The sequence below is a fragment of the Electrophorus electricus genome, chromosome 6, assembly GCF_041902795.1.
Source record: "Electrophorus electricus isolate QZ-2024a chromosome 6, ASM4190279v1, whole genome shotgun sequence".
In the NCBI taxonomy this organism is placed as follows: Eukaryota; Metazoa; Chordata; class Actinopteri; order Gymnotiformes; family Gymnotidae; genus Electrophorus; species Electrophorus electricus.
Genome location: NC_137502.1, coordinates 26,814,371 through 26,835,602, shown reverse-complemented (window position 1 = coordinate 26,835,602; position 21,232 = coordinate 26,814,371). Strand labels below are relative to the sequence as shown.

At 46.5% G+C, this 21,232-nt stretch overlaps 1 protein-coding gene across 14 annotated transcripts in view; it reads right to left on the bottom strand.

The window, feature by feature from the left end:
- Nucleotides 1–2,962: 2,962 nt before the first annotated feature.
- chst8 (carbohydrate (N-acetylgalactosamine 4-0) sulfotransferase 8) overlaps nucleotides 2,963–21,232 on the bottom strand; it is a 139,371-nt gene continuing 121,101 nt past the window's right edge. For 9 of the 14 annotated variants that reach the window (XM_035524932.2, XM_081716185.1, XM_035524930.2 and 6 more), the window contains 2 exons: nucleotides 8,731–8,768; nucleotides 2,963–6,432 (listed from right to left, as the gene is read on the bottom strand). In XM_035524932.2, the coding sequence (XP_035380825.2) occupies nucleotides 5,275–6,432; nucleotides 8,731–8,768 (1,196 nt within the window). In that variant the 3' untranslated portion in view covers nucleotides 2,963–5,274. The other 5 variants (XM_081716189.1, XM_081716190.1, XM_081716191.1 and 2 more) reach the window with 5 other exon arrangements.

Below are 21,232 nucleotides of genomic sequence, written 5' to 3'. Positions count from 1 at the left end.
CTGCCCAATTACCTCCTCCGGACTTCTTTGTTCCAAAAGCAATTCTTTGAACTCCCAGAATTCATTGGGCCCTGTGAAAGAGCCACATCCATCCTGGCCTGCTCGGCACCTGGCCTGTGTCTTGTTGGGCCATGCCCCCTCCTCCAGAGGACCAATAGGATGCCGACTCTGTCTCCCGCGCTGGCCTACTGAGATGAGGAATGGGCTTGGGTGCTTTGGAACCTCCCACAGGGATGATTCTCTGGGGGACATTGTGGGCCCACACGACTGTCTCTCATTCTGTCCGTTTCTCTCCGTCTTTCCATCTCTCTGTGTCTGTCTATGCTAACCTGCACACCTTCTCTCTTTCCATCTCTGTGTCTGTCTATGCTAACCTGCACACCTTCTCTCTTTCCATCTCTCTGTGTCTGTCTATGCTAACCTGCACACCTTCTCTCTTTCCATCTCTCTGTGTCTGTCTATGCTAACCTGCACACCTTCTCTCTTTCCATCTCTCTGTCTGTCTATGCTAACCTGCACACCTTCTCTCTTTCCATCTCTCTGTGTCTGTCTATGCTAACCTGCACACCTTCTCTCTTTCCATCTCTCTGTGTCTGTCTATGCTAACCTGCACACCTTCTCTCTTTCCATCTCTCTGTGTCTGTCTATGCTAACCTGCACACCTTCTCTCTTTCCATCTCTCTGTGTCTGTCTATGCTAACCTGCACACCTTCTCTCTTTCCATCTCTCTGTGTCTGTCTATGCTAACCTGCACACCTTCTCTCTTTCCATCTCTCTGTGTCTGTCTATGCTAACCTGCACACCTTCTCTCTTTCCATCTCTCCTGTCTTCCTTGTCACTCTGCCAGTGAGCCGTGATTCCACTCAGGTTTGAATCGGTTTCATTAGAATAGCCTCTGGATAATGGTTGTAGTAACTTTAATTACCACTTTGTCTGATACTTAAATCATGCGTGATGGCTGTCTGATACTTAAATCATGCATGATGGCTGTCTGATAGCTAAATCATGTGTGATGGCTGTCTGATACTTAAATCATGCGTGATGGCTGTCTGATACTTAAATCATGCATGATGGCTGTCTGATAGCTAAATCATGCGTGATGGCTGTCTGATAGCTAAATCATGCGTGATGGCTGTCTGATAGCTAAATCATGCGTGATGGCTGTCTGATACTTAAATCATGCGTGATGGCTGTCTGATAGCTAAATCATGCGTGATGGCTGTCTGATACTTAAATCATGCGTGATGGATGTCTGATACTTAAATCATGCGTGATGGCTGTCTGATACTTAAATCATGCGTGATGGCTGTCTGATAGCTAAATCATGCGTGATGGCTGTCTGATAGCTAAATCATGTGTGATGGCTGTCTGATACTTAAATCATGCGTGATGGCTGTCTGATAGCTAAATCATGCGTGATGGCTGTCTGATAAATTATATGTGATAGGTGCTTTTGTTCTAAGCCACATGCATAAGAAGCTCACTGCCTTTTTAATTTGCCTTAACATTATTAATCCATTGTTTCATCATTTAAACTTATAATATTACGAGAGCAAATGATTAATGATTAAAACCAAGATTTCAGAGAGCAAATGATTAATGATTAAAACCAAGATTTCAGTAGCAATAAGTGGCATTCTGATGCTTAGACAGTTAAAGAATATGTCTGTTTATATGGACACAGATAACTGTTACTTATGTATAATTAAGCTCATTAAGAATGTGGCTTGTATGATCTTGGTAGCTATGTTACATCTAGTGGGCTAATTAATACAAATACATTTTACAATGTAAATGACGTGTACATACATGACTGCGAATATTCTTCACAAATCTTTTGACAACATAGAGTAGCTGCTGCCACCCTGTGGCCCTATCGAGGTACTGCAGATCAGTCCGTCTTGCGGTAGCACAGCCGTAAACTTGTACCCCACAGGGGCTTGGCTGCCATCTCATATGACTGTCATTTTCATTTTGTAGTGGAGTAAATTAGGTGTGCGTCTCCACACTATTACATATAGGTTATCCTAACCAAATATCAGTTGAAAAACTCATTCTTAACTGTTCATTTTAAGACTTTTTAATACACCGGTGAACGTTTTCGACAGAGAAAAAGAACATCTCTTTACTAGTCTGAGTTCCCTTTGGGCAGTTTGCTTTGCGCTCTACGACAGCACGTCCCCACCGCGCAATGCATCGCCCCCTCTCAGCTCCGAGCTCACGCTGGAGACCCAGTTTAAGGAGTTCTCCACACAGTCTTGTTTGTCGGATTTGGCGTCCCAGCCCGCGGCGGCATGTAGTTAAGAGCTGGCGCCCTCGCGAGACGAGCAGTGTCTTCTGCTAATGAGAACGATAGATTCTAACTGCACGCCCTCGCGCGTAGCATACCTTTGGGCACTTTATGAGAGAGAGATTTATAAACATCTTGTTGTGAATAGTGGGGAAGAGAAACCGTAAATAATTCATTAAATGGAGTCTCCTCCAGTAACCCCTTGTTCGGGCGTCGTACCTGATTAGACTTGTTTCCTCTTAAAACAGATTCGAGCAACTGGTGATTTCTGACAGGTTTTTTTCCTTCTTCCTTTCTTAAGAGTTTCTGGAGATCAATTAACAAAGCACTATCATACACCCCTTACTTTTGTTAGATCGTTAACGTTAAAATGGTCTTTCCCACTAAAGTGCGTGTTCGTCCACGCATGAGCCACAGAGACGCCAGTAACTGAATGGGATCATAAGGGTCTGTGACTGCGCACTGTATTCATGCCAAGAACAAGACCCCTGACTGGAACGTGCTGCAGAGCCTCTGAGGCCAAATGTCAGGTGTCTCGTGTTTCTAGTGTTTGATCATCCCTACGGCTTCTGAAGGCTGGGGATGTTTGGGATCCAGGACGACGGGATTTCAAGGACATTCGTAGAAAGTACAGACACGTACCTCTCTAAAGAATGTGAAGGCCACCGCAGAAAAAGCTAAATGCATAAACATTTATTCAGAGACACTCAACAGTGAGAGAGATAGAAAGAGAGAGAGAGAGAGAGAGAGAGAGAGAGAGAGCTTCACCACCTGAAGAATGTCTTCCTGATTCACACCGGTTGATTGGCAGTGTAAAAATAAGGCCGAGAGCATTAGATGACAGATCTGTACACGTGTGCACCAGCGACATTTAGTTCAGTTCCACCGCGCGAATGTCTCCACGGAGGCGTGCGTCGTCATGGCTACAGGGGCAGGAGAGGCGGTGGTGTGTCCTGGAGGAGGACAGGCTTGCAGCCTCCTCACGCGCTGCTCCACTCTGCAGGCCTGTGCACGAAGCATTTCAACACCCAGCACGAGATTTGGGCTCTCCGACACAACCACAACACTCAGAAAAAAACATATCCAGCCATCTCAATATATGCCTGTCTAACACACATGTCCATTTATATATGTATATATCTATATGATGTATGGATCCTTTATATATATATATATATATATATATATATATATATATATATATATATATATATATATATATATATATATATGGACACACATACATCCATATAACATAGTGGCCTATATCTTTGCGATATTGATTTTTGTTTATTTTAAAAATAGAATTAAATAAGAATATATTGTAATCTGTTTATGTGCAACTCCAGAGTGGTGAGCAAAATGTGTGTTTTTTCTTACAGAACGTGATTAACTTCTTGCAGAGTCACTTAACTGCAACTCTGCTGGCAAAAGCATCCCAGTACAGGAGCACTGGTCTCAGATCTGTATTTGTCACCAGGATCACAATAAACAGGGAATTAACCTGTTCTGAGATCAGTGCTCAGTGAGTTTATGGATGTAATTGGTAACCTTAGTCATTTGTTGCCATTTTCATCTCCAGTCCTGGGGTTACAGTGCCCTGCACAGTTTCAGGTGTCCTGTGCTGTAGAACCCAGATTCACTGTTCCAGAATCCCAGATACCGTGGTCTAGAATCCCAGATGTCCTGGTCTTGAACCCCACATCTATTTTTAGCTCCAGTCCTTGAGCTCTAGAACCCCAGAATGCTACATCCCCTCCTCTAGAACCCCTGCCCCTACGAGCTCTAGGACCCCAGAATGCTACAGCCCCTGGTCTAGAACCCAAGATCCAGCTCATAGAGGACATGTTAACTAGCTGATGGGCAGGGTGAGGTGCGCTCATGCAGAGCAGGGCAGCGGGGCCAAATAACCAGTGTCAGAACCCCTCACACAGACGATATGGGACAGAAGTGGTAGTGTTTTCATGTCACAGCTTTGATTAATACTGCCTGGATTCACAACTCTACCAAACTTGGGTAAGACCTCCACTTTTGTCAAGACTGGTGCAACCCAGGAGTTACCCAGTTACCCAGGAGGGTGTTATAGGTTGGAGTTGCTGTCAATCATATGTTCACCAGCTATGAGTCAACAGTGCATCGGTGAACCTTTTTTGGTTTGCTTATTCAAAAGTTAGTGTGGAACGCATGAAACGTTAGCATGGAATGTTAGTTAAAGATAGTTTAAGGGGATTATGTAGAATTTCATGGATAGAAGGAGCAACCCTTTTTTCTGAATTGGAATTTGTCATGATATAAAACACAGGCTTTCCTACATGATTACAAAAAGTCCATAATGCTTGGGGTGGCGAGTTCACACACACACACACACACACACACACACACACACACACACACACGGCTACACCTAAAGCCAATGTACAAATACATAGAAAAATATATAGTCCTCTGAATGCCCTTTTTACAATATATATATATAAACTTTAAAATAGTTTAGGTAAAGGTGTAATAAGCGTGTGTAAAGTGTATGTGCGGAAGGGACGGCTGTCACTTTTGGTGTATGGAATGGAGAGCAACTGGAGAAGAGAATCAGTCCTTTTGCGAAGCACTACTCTACTGCCACCTTGTGGTCAAAGTGCAAGTCTGATTTGTGATTATTTCATCTTGGCAACGATTTAACTGAATATACCTCAACTTCCTAAAAATAATTCTCTCCAGTTTCCACATTACCAGCGTAAATCGAACATTTTGCTTAAACAAAAATCCCCCCCCAAAAAACGCTATGGAGGTCTGATGAAGCAGACAGTTTCAAACTGTTAGTATGAATGGCTAACAGAAATACTGTAGAAGTGTGATGCTCCATTGTTTTTTTGTTTTTTTTTACAGCGTATACTGAATCAGGTTGGGGGAGGCAGCATGTAATAACAGTTGTCCTGACAACTGCAGCCATGGCGTTGACAACAAAGGTGACCTTGCCCACTGTGGCCTCAGTACAAGTCTTGGAAGGGCTTGGAGTAGTTGAACATGAGGTAGTCCATGTAGTAGAAGTCATAGGCTCTTTGCCTGTCGGAGGTGCTGAGCTGTGAGAAGTAGTGCTCAGTCATGTGCGCCGACGTTCTCGCCGCCTTGGGATTGCGGTCCTTGAACGTGGGGAAGGTGAGGTTCCTCGGTGCGCCGATCTGCCGCAGGACGAAGTCGGCCTCCTCCTCGATGGTCTCGAACTTGCCGATGAAGTCGTAGTCCAGCAGGCAAGGGCTGCACAGCTGGCTGACGGGCTCCCAGTGGATGTCCATGCCCACAGGCCGGTGCACATCCAGCAGGTAGCGGATGAACTCGGGGAAGGTCACGCCGCTACCCGTCTTCAGCGCCACCTTGGAGGCGTTGGCACGGTAGCGGGAGATGATGGGCTTGCCAAACACAGGGTGGTAGTAGGAGTTGGGGCTCTCGAACTTGTCCCGGAAGGCAGAGACGAGGCGCTCCATGGGCTCACGCACGAACAGAACCTTGGTGTAGAAGCGCAGGCGGCGGGCGATACCGGCCCGGTCGAAGCTGTCCAGCCGCTTCAGGTGGTTCCCATAGTGCACTGCGTCGTGGTCGATGGCGCCGGCCAATGGGGCGGCGCCAGACAGCACCATCAGCACGCGCTTCCAGTTGGAGCAGCCAGCCTTGGGCACCTCGCAGTACAGCAGGCGGTGCCTGTCCTCCACGTAAACGCGCGACACGTGGTGCGGCGTGACAGTGCGTGACCCATCGGCGCGGTAACGGGCACACACGTCCTGCATCAGATGGCGGCGCTCCTCCTGGGCGAGCGAGAGGCGGCGCCGGCCGGGAGGCGCCGTGTTGGACCCCGGCAGAGAGGGCGGGGACGGGGGCGGGGACGAGGGCGGGGCCGAGGAGTTGGAGGCGGGCCGCAGCACCGGGCTGGTCTTCAGGAGTTTGCGCCGCCGCTTGGTCACACGTGGCGGACCCAGCTCGTGCTCGCGTGACCCGGGAGTGCCGGACACGCGGTCCCACGCGAAGGCAGGAAACGGCATGGGTGAGACGGCGTGATCGGCGCTCGGCTCTTCAGGTCTGCCACCCTGGCCCGTTCGACCTGCTGCAGCACTGCCTGCTGCCTCACTGTCCTGCTGCTGGGCGCACATCTCCTATATGACACACACAACAACAATAACAATAACAACAACAACAACAACAACAACAACAACAATCATTTCTAAAAAAGGACGTTTGAGAACAACTTAATGTTGGCTTGACAAAGACAAAAAAGTGTAAGGTCACAGGAAAGCGTAACAGCCGTGATGAGCTAACAACGTAGGAGACATGGCACCTTAGATGAAGACCACAGTCACAGAGTAAAGACTGAGATGAAGGTGAGGAAGAGGAGCTTGACTATTGCCATGTGGCATCAGGGCAAGGAATGAATATATAACGTCTAATGTTTAATGAATGACTGCTTCAGACTCTCATATGTGCAGTATTGCATACAGTGCATCCAGACAGTATTCACAGCGCTTCGCTTTTCCCGCATTTTGTTATGTTACAGCCTTATTCCAAAATAGATTAAATTCATTTTTTTCCCCTCAAAATTCTACTCACAATACCCCATAATGACAAAGTGGAAAAAGTTTGTTTGGAATTTTTGCAAATTTATTAAAAATAAAAAAAGCCTAAAAAAATCACATCTACGTAAGTACAGCCATTTTCAGATCTCTCCAGAAATGTTCAATCGGGTTCAAGTCTGGGCTCTGGCTGGGCCACTCAAGAACATTCACAGAGTTGTCCCGAAGCCACTCCTTTGTTATCTTAGATGTGTGCTTATGGTCGTTGTCCTGTTGGAAGATTAACCTTCGTCCCAGCATGAGTGCTCTGGACCAGATTTTCTTAAAGGATGTGTCTGTACATTGCTGCATTCATCTTTCCCTCGACCCTGACTAGTCTCCCAGTTCCTGCTGCCCAAAAACAACCCCACAGCATGAAGCTGCCACCACCATGCTTCACTGTAGTGATGGTATTTGCCAGGTGACGAGCGGTGCCTGGTCTCCTCCAGACATGACGCTTGGCATTCAGGCCAAAGAGTTCAATCTTTGTTTCATCAGACCAGAGAATTTTGTTTCTCATGGTCTGAGAGTCCTTCAGGTGCCTTTTGGCAAACTCCAAGCGGGCTGTCTTGTGCCTCTTACTGAGGAGTGGCTTCCGTCTGGCCATTCTACCATACAGGCCTGATTGGTGGAGTGCTGCAGAAATGGTTGTCCTTCTGGAAGGTTCTCCTCTCTCCACAGAGCAATGCTGAAGCTCTGTCAGCGTGACCCTTGGGCTCTTGGTCACCTCCCTGACTAAGGCCCTTCTACCCCGATCACTCAGATTGGCCGGGCGGCCAGCTCTAGGAAGAGTCCTGGTGGTTCCAAACTTCTTCCATTTACGGATGATGGAGGCCACTGTGCTCATTGGGACCTTCAATGCTGCAGAAGTTTTTCTGTACCCTTCCCCCGATCTGTGCCTCAATACAATCCTGTCTCGGAGGTCTACAAACAGGATGCACCTGAGCTCAATTTTGAGTGTCATGGCAAAAGCTGTGAATACTTATGTACTTGTGATTTTTTGGGGTTTTTTATTTTTAAGAAATTTGCAAAAATTCCAAACTAACATTTTTCACTTTGTCATTATGAGGTATTGTTTGTAGAATTTTGAGGGGGAAAATTTTTTTAATCTATTTTGGAATAAGGTGTAACATAAGAAAATGTGGAAAAAGTGAAGCGCTGTGAATACTTTCCAGATGCACTTTATGTGAAAAATTAATTTATAGATTATTGCTAAAATACACATTTAAAGTCATAAGAACATATTTATAGAAATATTGCTATAAATCTTTATGGCATTAGACATCAGAGGCGATGTTCATATGTAAAAACGTCAGTACTCAGCCAATAGATGGCGGAATCTCACCATTGGTTACTTCATATTCAACTGCCAAGTGAAATTCACCATTCAGAACGCTGAGAAACATTAGCGACCCGCTATCATAATACAGCTGCATCATGCCCGATGTTTGATGAGCGTGTATAATCGTAGCGTCAAATTTCTTATTTCCACAGGAGACTGCCTCAGGCAAATACCGAGATCCTTTAGTCATTTAAGATGCAATAAAGCCAGTGAATTAATACATGAATAAGTGAATTAATAATCATAATTGCAGCATCACTGGGGGATCAGATCAGAACGAGACAGCGGCCTGGTGGGGGAGGGGAAGTGGGGGGAGGGGCGGGGCCATGCTAATGAGCGGAGAGGAGGAGCTATTATGATAAACGCTTGGGTTAGCGAGGGTTTAGCAAGCAAGTCGTGTGTGTGTGTGTGTGTGTGTGTGTGTGTGGTGACAGCAGTGAGCATGGATTACGGAGAGCGATACACACACACTCTCTTACAGTGACATAAGTGTGTTTCCTCACCTCTCTTGTCTGCCGAGTCATGCCAGTGAACTTGACACCTGCGAGAGGGGAGAGGTCTGTTATTAGTGCGACATGCATGTGGGTGAATGAACAGTGCGCACGGTGAGATCAAAGCCCACAGCGTGTCCTGGAAATCGGAAAGCCTGCGGGTGTCTCGGCTGAGCCGCCAAAGGTGCTTCGTGCCCTTGTATTGCCAGGCACTTAGAGTAGATGCATCCAGCGGCACTGGCCCGCATCCTAATCCCGCCGCTAACCCTCAGATCTGGGGAGCAGGCAAGGTTGTTACGATTCCGAGGAGCGCGCGGCGGCCGTGAACTGGGAGCCTCTGCTCCCAAACCTCACCCTCCTCACCTGGAAGTGAGACTCTTCCCCGAGGCGAGTGTTCCCTGCTGGAAGCAAACGGACTCACTCCTCTGGCCTCGCAGCAACTCGCACGTCTGTCGTGCCCCGCCCCCTAACACGACGGGAAAGCTCAGCGCACCAGGCCGAACACATCTGTTACGAAGGGTTTTTATTAAGATGGATTCTAATCACAGGAGCTCTTATTGCATGATATACTTTTAAGCCGTTCTGAAACAATTAGTTGTAACACAAAGTTAAGGTTTATTAATGGTTATTAATTCACATTACATCCCCGTAGCAGCATGACTGCATTGCTCAAATTCAATTACCGAATATTCTAAGAGACGTGCGTAATTCAGCCTTTATGTAGGCCCATCGCCCCACTGTCTGGTTCTGCCACGCCTCACTGGACCCCACTGGGCCGTCTGGTCCTGATACACCACCTGTCTGTGAAAGTTATTACGCATTCAGTAATTGTGGCCAATTGTGTTGGTGCGTGTTCACACGCATCTGTGAACTAAGAGATGGAATGACTGTGGCAGAAAGAGCAGCTCAGAGCTGGTGGGAAGGCGTCATGCGTTTGTGCGGGACCGAGGAGGGACCAGAGCAGGACCACAGCGGGACCGCGGGCAGGCAGGTCCAGAGGGAGCTCGACGCCTGCCTTATCGACAGGTCTGATTACCCACAGGCGAGCTGCAGAATGAAGGCTTTGCTTCTGCGTGTGGACCTCCCGAATTGGGTTTGAGTCCCTGGCGGTGGCGAGGGCGCCAACTGTCTGCCACTTGCTTGTGATGTGTGTGTGCGTGTGTGTGATGGAGAGAATACGAATCAGTGATAGTCTGAGACAGGAATAGGAACTGTGGAAGTATGTGACATGTCGGGAATGGTGTATGTGTTTGCGTGGGGGGGGGGGGTGTTTTTGAAGGACAATTCTTGACAGTACTTCTGTCTTTTATGTATATAAGCATACTGACAGAGGGTACAGATTTAAGATGGTCCTAGTTAGAAGCACACACACACACACACACACACACACACACAGACACCCCTTACTAACCACTGACCTGATTACAAGTGTTGTTGTACGAAGTGTGAACAAGGCAGCAGGTGTGTGTATGTTCCCAAGTGAAAAGCAGCACCTTCAGGTGTTACAGCACATATTCTCCACTTGTGAGTGTGCTTGTGAGTGTGCAAGTGTGTGTGCGTGTGTGTGTGTGTGTGTGTGTGTGTGTGTGTGTAGATGGTTTATTGTGTGTTTTGGATGTCATATGTTACATAAGTATTGCAACAGTGGGCTCTTGGTGTACACAATGGTTATGCCACTGTCAGCACTGTCAAGTCTCACTAGGGTAAGACACACACACACACACACACACACACACACACACACACACACACACACACACACACACACTCTGAGAGCATGTCATTATTGATTGGGAAGCTTGGTCAGCTAGGTAATTGAAATATCAGGGGTGTAATTGGTTCCTGCACAAAGTGATGTATGTGTGTGTGTGTGTGTGTGTGTGTGTGTGTGTGTGTGTGTGTGTGTGTGTGTGTGGAATGCTTGATACTACACACATTACACAGGTTACAGTAAGCCTCCAACCAACATGTGAAAGATAAAATATATAATATGACATTTTCCACAAAATATCTAAAAGCTGCAAGCAGACACATAAGGAAAACCCATCAGTGCAGTACCTGACATATGAGGCCCTGCATTTGGGCTGTGAGGGTAACATACAAACAAATAAACAAACACGTTGACCTTAGAATTCAGACTGCATTCACTCAAACTAGGTTGCATTTGGCCATGACTACCGTGTTTCCAGGTGATGTGAAGAAGGATCAGGACAGCTTCTGTAGCCCTCAGTAATAATGTCAGCCTTGATCATTAGCCAATTATATGTAGGCTGAAAGAATGCACTGTTGATTTAGTGCCATTTGTTCAGCAATGTGCCCTGTGGCTAATTTATTATTCATAAGTTTTTATATTATATTTTTAAAATAATAATGTCAAGGTTGTTATTTTTGTTTCTTTTGTATCCATTTGTAAATATGTATTGTCCTTAGGTTGTATGTTCTATGTGCAGGTGATGGTGTTTAGAGTCGGTGTGCTTTACAGACATGACTAGATGTAAGTGTTTGGGAAGGGAATCTAGCTGTGCTAAACAGTGGCATTAGCTGGCTTCATTCTGAGGTTTTCCCGAGCGTCAGTGTGAAGAATATTCCAGATGGTGTTATTCTTACTCCTGCTGTTAAGCTTCCGATCACAGTGGTACCAAGGACACTGTTTCAAGAGAAATAGATGAGCAAGGCCAGGCGGTGTGAATGCACCCACATACATGAACAAACACACACACACACACTCACAGAGAGAGACACAAACACAGACACACACACACACACACATACACAGAGAGAGAGAGAGAGAAGCATAATACCCCTTTTGTTGCTGTCTAAGAAATAGTGCTTGAGGAAGTTACAGAAGACGGGGTCCAAAGAGCACTGACACTTTGACCTCTTCCACAGGTAACACACTGACCTCCGTGCTGCTACTAAAGCCCACTCCAGTTCTATTACCCCAGTCTGTATGTTCCGACCCATGACCATGTTCCTAAAGCCCATCCAAGCTTAGTATTAACCCACTTCTAACCCCGCCCCCAACCCCGCCTCTAACATGCTGCTCTGCAGTGTTAAATTCTAACACACCTGATGTCCTTACAGGGATTTGGATTGGAACTAACCCAAACAGAGGTGAGATTAAGACTGGAACTAACCCTTACAGAGGTGAGATTAGGACTGGAACTAACCCTTACAGAGGACAGATTAGGACTGGAACTAACCCTTACAGAGGAGATATTAGGATTGGAACTAACCCTTACAGAGGAGAGATTAGGACTGGAACTAACCCTTACAGTGGAGAGATTAGGACTGGAACTAACCCTTACAGAAGTGATATTAGGATTGGAACTAACCCTTACAGAGGTGAGATTAGGACTGGAACTAACCCTTACAGAGGTGATATTGGACTGGAACTAACCTTTACAGAGGAGAGATTAGGACTGGAACTAACTCTCACAGAGGAGAGATTAGGATTGGAACTAAACCTTACAGAGGAGAGATTAGGACTGGAACTAACCCTTACAGAGGTGAGATTAGGACTGGAACTAACCCTTACAGAGGTGAGATTAGGACTGGAACTAACCCTTACAGAGGTGATATTGGACTGGAACTAACCTTTACAGAGGAGAGATTAGGACTGGAACTAACTCTCACAGAGGAGAGATTAGGATTGGAACTAAGCCTTACAGAGGAGAGATTAGGACTGGAACTAACCCTTACAGTGGAGAGATTAGGATTGGAACTAACCCTTACAGAGGAGATATTAGGATTGGAACTAACCCTTACAGAGGAGAGATTAGGAATGGAATAAAAGTGTGTAGATTTTTATTTCCTGTTTAGAATCTCAGAATAAACACAGTAGCCACTCATTCAGGTTTACCAGCTAATATGTCCACAGCTTACAGTGGAACCGTCATCACACTACTTACCAAAGTGGTGAAAGATAATTATGAAAGTTACAGTACCTGATTAGTACTGGAGCTGCAAAAGGAACCCTGGGAAAGTTTGCTGACCTTCATCATACTCCTCTTCCTCAGAGGCGGGAACACACTCCCCTCCGTCCGTCCCACAGTGGGAGTGGGACGGGAGTGCCACGGGGCACGTACTGCTCTCTCCGACACAGGCAGGTGGGTGGGAGTAGGCAGCTGTGAGTTCAGCTCCAGGGGTTTGGTGTTCCCGGAAGCACACTGCTTTCCCAGAGTTTCCTCTGTGCAGACAGCACAGCCGACCCAACTGGGCTGCTAATTAGCCAGTCCTTTAGGAGCTGAGTCAGGTGGGGGGGTGGGGGGGTGGGGGGGGCGTGAAAGCAAAAACGGAACCGCACAGCGGAGGCGGAGCTGAACCGGGTTAGCGAAATGTCCTGCAACCAACACACTGCAGAGGGGAGAGGGGGTTACAGAGGGGAGAGGGGGTAACAGAGGGGAGAGGGGGTTACAGGGGGGTTGGGGGTTACAGAAGGGAGAGTTGGTTACGGGGGGAGAGGGGGTTACAGAGGGGAGAGGGGGTAACAGAGGGGAGAGTTGGTTACAGGGGGAGGGGGTTACAGAGGGGAGGGGGGTTACAGAGGGGAGAGTTGGTTACAGGGGGGAGGGGGTTACAGAGGGCAGAGTTGGTTACGGGGGGGGTTACAGAGAGGAGAGGGGGTTACAGAGGGCAGAGTTGGTTACGGGGGGGGGGTTACAGAGAGGAGAGGGGGTTACAGAGAGCAGAGTTGGTTACGGGGGGGTTACAGAGGGGAGAGGGGGTTACAGAGGGCAGAGTTGGTTACGGGGGGGTTACAGAGGGGAGAGGGGGTTACAGAGAGGAACTGTAGAGGAACTGAGGAGGAATTGAGGAGGTGCATCAGGCTGGTTCATTTACTCTGGTGCAGAGTTTCACTCTTAAGACAGAGGAGAGATGAGGAGTTTGTGAAGTGGTTCTGAAGAGACCGGCTGTGGGGCCAAGTGTCACAGAACCAGCAGTTGTGGGAGACGCGAGTAGCAGAACGCCTGTACGTGTCCGACAGACACAGTCAGAGGGAACTTCCCCCGTCGTGGTCCTTGCTACTCACACAGTGGAGGCCATCTGATCTAGAGCTGCAGGAGGAGTAACCATGCAGTCAGAGCTTTAGGGGAAGATGCTGGGTCTGGCTCAGACTTTACAGCAGACGTGTTAACACTGTGTGATCTTTAACTACATCTTTCTCCATGTTTGTCTAGAGTGGCTCCAACCTGTACCTACTTGATGTGCAGTTGTATTGCTGTTGATGCTTGTGTGTGGGTATGTGTTAATGCAAATCACTGGTGGGGTGTTGCTACGGTGACGGGGACGTCACGCCTGTACTCCTGCATGGCTGATCTTGGAAAAGTTTTTAATGAGCTTAAGGTCAGGGAACAGAATTAGTCTCTTGGCACCAATTTCCATGGTAACAATGTTTTTCTTTGTGGGGGTTAGGTGTGTAGAGGTGAAAGAATACAAAGTTGGAGACAGCTTGTGGTGTGTGTGTGTAGGTGTGTGAAAGTTTGTGAGTGAGTGAGAGAGAGAGAGAGAGAGAGAGAGAGAAAGTGAGTGAGTGTGTGTGTGTATGCATACCACCAGCCTTTGTGCTTGTGCATGTGAAAGAGAGAGAGAGAGAGAGAGAGAGAGAGAGAGAGAGAGAGAGAGAGTGAGTTTGAAAGCAGTGGATCAGTAAACAAATGTACTGTCAGATGTGTTTCCCAAGCTTGGTGAATTACATTTGAGGAGACATGTTCAGAGTGCTGCTAATTGGCACACAACTGATTAAGATTCTGGGTATATCTTGACCCCAGTATGCACACAAACACACACACACACACACACACACTGGACTGCAACATTCTAGGAGTCACTTTTGAGTCAATTAAATACAAAGGACAGACAGAGAAGCTCAGAAAAGGAAAAGCAGGAATGTCTGAGTTCTGCTCTGGTTTTAAGAGGGGCACTTATGCTAATCAGGTGGACATTTATGGTAATGAGAGGCAGCGGGCAGAGCTTTCATTGGCTACCAAGGATGAACCCACCCTTTATGATGAGACTCTCAGCTGAAATGCAAGATAAAATAACTGAATCTGCATTAGTGTAGAAAATGGAATATGTCTCAATGTGTATCATATGAAACTAAATGAACATATATATATATATATATATATATATATATATATATATATATATATATATATATATATAAAAATCACAATACTGTGTGTTCCAGCTTCAATGATGAACACCACTGGATAGAAGCAGGATGGTGGCAGACCTGTTATTGTAACGTTCGCTCCTCCCTGGCATCGCAGTTCCCACGGCAACGGCACTGTGTTTTATTTCCTTGTTTTGTTTCCTCGCGTTTCCTTGTTTTGTTTTTTTTTGGTTCCGCCCCCTAGTTAGTTATTGCTTTCAGTATCTTGTTAGTCCTCATTAGTCTTTAAACATGTTTGTGTCAGTTGTTGCGGTACGTTACTATTAAGCTGCAATCACCACACTGTATTCGACTCCGTCTCTGTTTGCTCTCAAAACGTTACAGTTATCTTTAAGATGTTGTGTTTACGCTAGCATTCTGAACATCAGAGAATAAAAGATGTGGCTCCAGACCCTGTGTGTGTGCGTGTGTGTGTAAGAAAGCAGTAAAGCACATCAGATATGAAAAGAATCGATGCTGCGGAAATCCTGCCTCGGTCTGGCTTTGGATTTTCAGAATCGATATGTCAACATTTTTGACAACGCTATCAAGTTTGCTGGCTCAGGCCTGCCCCGCCCACCCCCGCTCGGCCCCACTGCCTGCCGTTCCTCCAGGTGTCTTCTTCATCCACAGTTCGCTCAGCCACACCATACAGACGGCCGATCAGATACTAGACGGCCTGCCGTCACTCCGTAGAATAGTGTCTGGACTAGGGGTTAACCCTCGCCTTCCCTGGAGGGTACTAGCTCTTATCAGCCATCCCTGCGCTAAACCTGTTAGTGGCAGTGGTAACCAGGGGGATCCCAGCTTCTGTGAGCAAAGGTATGACCTGAGCTTGTTAGCAAGACACACACACACACACACACACACACACACACACACACACACAGAGACAGACCCCGTGGGGCATTTTGCTGCTAAGGATGTCAGATTAACTGAGGCTGAAGACACCATTCTCACTGACCCAGTGTGGATCGGTTACCCGCGTCCCATGTTTGTCCAGTCAGCACCTGGAGTGGGACATTCGCAGATGAGCACAGTGCAACTCTGCTGGCAATCCTAACCGCTCAACACCGCTCTGAACCGCTCCAAACGGCACCGAACTGCACCATACCACTCCGAACTGCTCCAAACCGCTATGAACCACACCGAACCGCTCTGAGCTGCAGGTTTGTGAATGCTCTGCGCTGTGGACCTCTGGGCCACACTATAGTCCCCTCCCCAGCCTCCCACAGACACTCTGCATCTCTCTTCTCACTCTCTCACTCTCTCACTCTCTCCTTCCTCTGTCTCTGAAGCTTTTTTTCACTTTCTCTTTGTCTCTCTCAGTTCCAGTGTAAATTAGCTTTACTGGCATTTACAAAATTATATTGTATTGGCAAAGCATTTACAGATAAACAGTAACATGCATACAAACACAGATGAAGAACAGAGCGGTAAACAGCAATAAGTTACATACAGTATGTACCCTGTACAGTTTAGATATACTGTAATGTGTGTACACATACTGTGTATATACAGTATGTATCCTGTACAGTGTAGATATACTGTAATGTGTGTACACATACTGTGTATATACTATATGTACCCTGTACAGTATAGATATACTGTAATGTGTGTACACATACTGTGTATATACAGTATGTACCCTGTACAGTGTAGATATACTGTAATGTGTGTACACATACTGTGTATATACAGTATACACCCTGTACAGTGTAGATATACTGTAATGTGTGTACACATACTGTGTATATACAGTATACACCCTGTACAGTGTAGATATACTGTAATGTGTGTACACATACTGTGTATATACATTATGTACCCTGTACAGTATAGATATACTGTAATGTGTGTACACATACTGTGTATATACAGTATACACCCTGTACAGTGTAGATATACTGTAATGTGTGTACACATACTCTGTATATACAGTATGTACCCTGTACAGTGTAGATATACTGTAATGTGTGTACACATACTGTGTATATACTGTATGTACCCTGTACAGTGTAGATATACTGTAATGTGTGTACATATACTGTGTATATACTGTATGTACCCTGTACAGTGTAGATATACTGTAATATGTGTGTGTATATACTGTACATATACACACATATAGTATGTTATACAGAGTACATGAACTGTACTGCACAGATCAGTATGAACTAACGTAATGTGCATCTGTGATGACTTGTCTGTGGGGAGCATGCAGATTCTTTGCTCTTTCCCAGTAAGATGTACAGTACATGATCATCTTTCAGTGTTTTAAATTTTGGATGAAGTGTTTGTAATCTGGGGTGGAATATGTCTCCTAATAGTGTGTGTTGGCTACAGGTGAGGAAGTGTAGCTCTGTCTCCAATGACGCTTGACTACAGTGGGTCTCTCTCTCTCTCTCTCTCTCTCTCTCTCTCTCTCTCTCTCTCTCTCTCTCTCTCTCTCTCTCTCGCTGCCTTTTCAGACATCTTTTCTTGCTCTCACTGATTGATATTTCTTCCCTCTCACTCTTTCCTTCGTTCTCTCTCTCTTCCTCCCGTCTCACTTTTGCGCTGCAGCTCAATACATCCCTCCCCTCCATGTGTTTAAGTGTGTGTGTGTGTGTGTGTGTCTGTCACCAGAGCTCCAGAACGTTTACTCATCTGCCCGCTAGCCTGTGCCCCCGCCCCTACCCACACCCCCATGCACCCCTCATCCCTGAGGCCAGCAGCACCAATCAGGGTGAGCACCGGTGCTTGGTGAGAGAATGCAATCTAGAGGCAGTGAGGCTGTCTGCCTGCCTGTCTGCTTGTCTGCCTGTCTGCCTGTCTGTCTGTTCATCAGGCTGACAGTCACTGAGGGAAAGAAATAAACCTCGACTCGTGCTGGCTGGGTTTCCGGCGTATCGTCTGCCTCTCTCTCTCTCTTTCTGGAGGGTTAGACTGCTACACCAGGCCATGTACCCCCTCATTATGGAGACTCCAGTGGGGCTCGGTGTGGACAGGTGCGAGGCGGATTTGGGGATAAAAACATGCGGCGGCTCTGGAGGAAGACGGAGGACCAAAGATAGCGCAGCCACAGACGGCGGTCTGGAGCAGGAGAGAGGGAGGGATACGAGCCCACACGTGCTTCTGTGGGGCTGCCACAGATGTGTAGCTGCTGCTGTATTACTACCACACACACATACGCACACACACACACAAACACACACACACACACACACACACACACACAGAGGTTGAGGGGGCATTCGTTATGATTCTGTTCTGCTATGGATCTAATCTGGCTTTATCGTCATTGTTCCAACACACAAGACCTCCATCATTCACGAGAGACCTGCAGCAATGCACTTTGACTCCAGCTCCAGGTTGTTCCTAGACTGAAACATTACTGTATGTGTGGTTTATGCTAGGACTCACTGTTATATTAGGACTCACTGTTAATACCTTCAACATACCCTGTCGTACCGATAAATGTCAGAGTCACTCTGGTTAAAGAACACATACTCTGTTGTACTGATAAATGCCAGTGTCACTTTAGATAAAGAACACACACCCTGTCGTACTGATAAACACGTGTCACTCTGGTTAAAGAACACATAACCCGTCGTACTGATAAAGGCCAGTGTCGCTCTGGATATGTCCAGCTGGAAGAATGCTGTTGCATTTTTTAAAGCACTATACACGAGTGCAGCATAACTAAGTAGATTAACATAATGTGTACGCTCAGGAACTCCGCTGCTCATGTTGATGTGGTCCTGTAGGGCTCACCTAGTCAGGAGGCCATGTGGAGGCAGAGAAATCCCACAGCCTCTCTGGACGGAGCCTGCTCATAGCGAATGGGCCTTGTGTGAAGACCCTGCGCTTCAGAGAAAGAAACACTCGTCTGGCCCACACTTCATGGGCGGATGTGGACCACAGACCGAAGTTTTCCTTCGGATATGTGGTAACACATGTCACTACACAAGGTGATGTTCAGTCACACGTTTCCACGGGTAACCAGTCTTTGAGGAGGTCGACCGGCACACATAGGCACGTATGTGGGTATTGTATTGATTGATGGGGACTATGTTAAATTTATTTTCGGAGAGCCAATACATTTTGATTTTGGAGGAGACGTTTAGTTTAAAATTGGCTATCAAGAGAATGTCTTCTTCCATTTCTTCAAACATATTTTTTCCTCTTAATTACGTTTAAAATTCTTATTTGAAAGCCATCTTCATGACTTTTGGAGCGTAGAAATCCATGCCCAGCTGTGAGGATAAATTGGCCAAAACAAAAAACTCAACCTTTCCCGCCTTCCCCCGCTCACCTCCGTAAAGGTTTCTGGATAAAGCAGGTTTTCTCCTGACAGCAAGGTTCTTCACCCAGAACAGCCTCCAGCAGACAGCCACAGGCTCCACTCCTCCTGTTCCAGTGCTGTCTGAGCCTTCTTTTCTTTCTGTAAGCCTGTTCACTGTAGCCCATATTCACCCACTGCGGACCCGGTTTGTCTCCAGTGCTCCCAGTCCAGCCGCAGACCTTTGCCCTCGTCCCCGATCACAGCTGTGCGGGAGGGACCCGATTATCACTCACACAGGAAGGGTATCCCGAGGGTATCCCGAGGTGTGTTTCACATCAGGTGCATCACGTGCAGTACAGTTTAAACTATACACTACACACGATTACGTACCTGCATTTTAAAGGTAATACTGTCCCAGACTGAACACTGTGCAGTAAAAGGGAAGGATAGAAAACACAGCCAGTTTTAAAAATTCAACATTCTTCACCATAATATCTTTTTGCTCCTAATTTGCAGCTATGTCACACATGAATACAGTGTGAAGAAGACAGAGATGTCCATCTGTAGAGTGCAGCGCCACTCACTGGCTGGTTTGAAAACTGCAGCAGTCTTTGGTGACTCCTCAGCCTCTGTGACAGAGGACTCACAGCGAGCAAAAGGTCTCTGGTGTTTCAGACTTTTCCTCTGCTCTTACACACTTACAGTCTGGACTCCTCTGAGCTGATTAACTTCCTCTGCTCTTACACACTTACAGTCTGGACTCCTCTGAGCTGATTAACTTCCTCTGCTCTTACACACTTACAGTCTGGACTCCTCTGAGCTGATTAACTTCCTCTGCTCTTACACACTTACAGTCTGGACTCCTCTGAGCTGATTAACTTCCTCTGCTCTTACACACTTACAGTTTGGACTCCTCTGAGCTGATTAACTTCCTCTGCTCTTACACACTTACAGTCTGGACTCCTCTGAGCTGATTAACTTCCTCTGCTCTTACGGGTTTTACCGCAGGATTCGTCACATGAACTTTTTTGCTGTGCTGTTCAGGTCCGTCTAATGACCAAGTTAATATGCACTGAGTTCATCTCATAAAATGACAAAGCATTTATGGTGTTTCCTCTAGAGAGGAGTGTTTGTGGTGTTTCCTCCAGAGGAGTGTTTGTGGTGTTTCCTCTAGGGAGGAGTGTTTGTGGTGTTTCCTCTAGAGAGGAGTGTTTGTGGTGTTTCCTCCAGAGGAGTGCTTGTGGTGTTTCCTCTAGGGAGGAGTGTTTGTGGTGTTTCCTCTAGAGAGGAGTGTTTGTGGTGTTTCCTCTAGGGAGGAGTGTTTGTGGTGTTTCCTCTAGGGAGGAGTGTTTGTGGTGTTTCCTCCAGAGGAGTGTTTGTGGTGTTTCCTCCAGAGGAGTGCTTGTGGTGTTTCCTCTAGAGGAGTATTTGTGGTGTTTCCCCGTGACGTCCCTCCCCATTCCTCGAACGTTTGGCAGCCACATGGAACGATTCAGTGGGCATAATGAGCAGTTTCTCAGGGTGTGATTGCTGTGATGACCAGGCTGACAGGCTGTAGACATGTGTGCAGACAAACGTACAGTGAGAGAGCGTATTAACCAGTGAGAGTGGCAGAGTAGTAATTACATGACTCAGAGGGTTAGCTTACAACTGAGACTGTCACTCCAAACAATTCACAGAGAAAGAGGAACCCAAGACACACACGACAGACAGGCGGACAGGCATGTGCACACACACACCTGCTCAAACAGACTCCTCACACAGAATCGTTCATGCTCCGTTAAACACAGGATTGCTATGCAAGGAATGTGAATACATTTTAATATGCAATATATTCTTACCTTGAACACTTTTAATTAATATGGCTATATTTTAAACAAACATCTTTGCTTTAGAGATGTTCACAACTGTTCACAGTTAACGCAGCATGACAGTTCTGTTGTCATGGGATTCAGCTGTGTTTAGCTTTGTCCTCTTTTTACATCTCAACAGAAAGTCACCTGTAGCCCAGGCAAAACCACAGCTGAAGTAACAACCTGATGAGAATACACACACACACACGAACCTCTTTGCCTGGGTAAATCTGAACT